Below are 1440 nucleotides of genomic sequence, written 5' to 3'. Positions count from 1 at the left end.
TAATTTTTCTGAGACCTCATCAGGTAATTGGGAACCTGAAACACTGAGAAGGTCCTATTTGGCACTTAGATGGAAACTGTAGTCTTTCTTCTAGGACGGTAAAGCGTTTTCCATTTTTCAGTGCTCAGTGAAGGGAAGAAAATGGCAGATGTGAGAATTATAATGTCGTCATTTCACGTGAGTCAGTAATGCATTCTTTTGACTCTTTTCTCATTTTAGGAGCACCAAGCCAATGACTCAAGGAGGAAATATTACAGCTATCACCCATTTCCTCCTCTTGGGATTCTCAGATTTCCCCGGAATCAGAGCAGTGCTCTTCGTTGTATTCCTGTTGGTGTACATTATGACTCTGATTTGGAACCTGTGTCTCATCATCTTAATAAGGATGGATTTCCATCTCCACACACCCATGTACTTCTTCCTCCATAATCTGTCCTTCATTGATATCTGCTACGTGACCTCCACAGTCCCCAAGATGCTCTCCAACTTTTTCCAGGAGCAGCAAACCATCACCCTTGTGGGTTGTGCTGTTCAATACTTCATCTTTTCAACCATGGGACTGAGTGAGTCTTGTCTCATGACAGCCATGGCTTATGATCGATATGCTGCCATTTGTAACCCACTTCTCTATTCATCCATCATGTCACCCACTCTGTGTGTTCAAATGGTGCTTGGGTCCTATATGGCAGGATTCTCTGGTTCTATATCCCAATTGTGTGCCATGCTTCAGCTCCAATTCTGTGGGCCTAATATCATCAACCACTTCTTCTGTGACATGCCCCAACTGTTAGTCCTGTCCTGCACTGACACTTTCTTTGTACAACTCATGACTGCGGTATTAATAGTGATCTTTGGGATAATAAATGTCTCAATTATCATGATATCTTATGGCTGTATTGTCATCTCCATTATGAAGATCACTTCAGCTAAAGGCAGGTCCAAGGCTTTCAGCACCTGTGCTTCTCACCTGACAGCAGTGACCCTCTTCTATTCCTCAAGTATCTTTGTCTACTTGAGTTCCAGCTCTGGCGGTTCCTCCAGCTTTGACAGATTTGCATCAGTCTTCTACACTGTGGTGATTCCCATGTTGAATCCCTTGATTTATAGTCTGAGGAACAAAGAAATCAAAGACGCCTTGAAGAGGTTGCAAAAGAAGGGAAAGTATTGCTGAGGTCACAGATTATGAGATTTTTGACATATTTATCCTATCAGAATCACCTTAACCCACAATAACATGCACAAGAATGCACTATAACAAAATTCATACTGCCTTTGGAAAAAGAAGACTTAATTTGACACAAATAATATGCCAAAATGGACCAATAGGTGACTCAATGCCATGCAAACACAATATCTTTAAGTCCTAGTGGTTCATGAACATCAGCTTACATGAGGAGTAGATTGATCATTTATTTATATATCAATCTTTCCATCATTTAT

General features: G+C 41.0%; 1 protein-coding gene across 1 annotated transcript; it reads left to right on the top strand.

Annotated features, from left to right (window-relative positions):
* Window positions 1-232: 232 nt before the first annotated feature.
* Window positions 233-1171, top strand: LOC138916900 (olfactory receptor 5AN1-like). The gene has a single exon (XM_070230504.1). The coding sequence runs from the start codon at window positions 233-235 to the stop codon at window positions 1169-1171; it is 939 nt and encodes a 312-aa protein (XP_070086605.1).
* Window positions 1172-1440: the final 269 nt, after the last annotated feature.

Source organism: Equus caballus, chromosome 12, assembly GCF_041296265.1.
Source record: "Equus caballus isolate H_3958 breed thoroughbred chromosome 12, TB-T2T, whole genome shotgun sequence".
NCBI lineage: Eukaryota > Metazoa > Chordata > Mammalia > Perissodactyla > Equidae > Equus > Equus caballus.
Note: the sequence above shows the minus strand (reverse complement) of the source record. Positions and strands in the feature narration are given on the sequence as shown.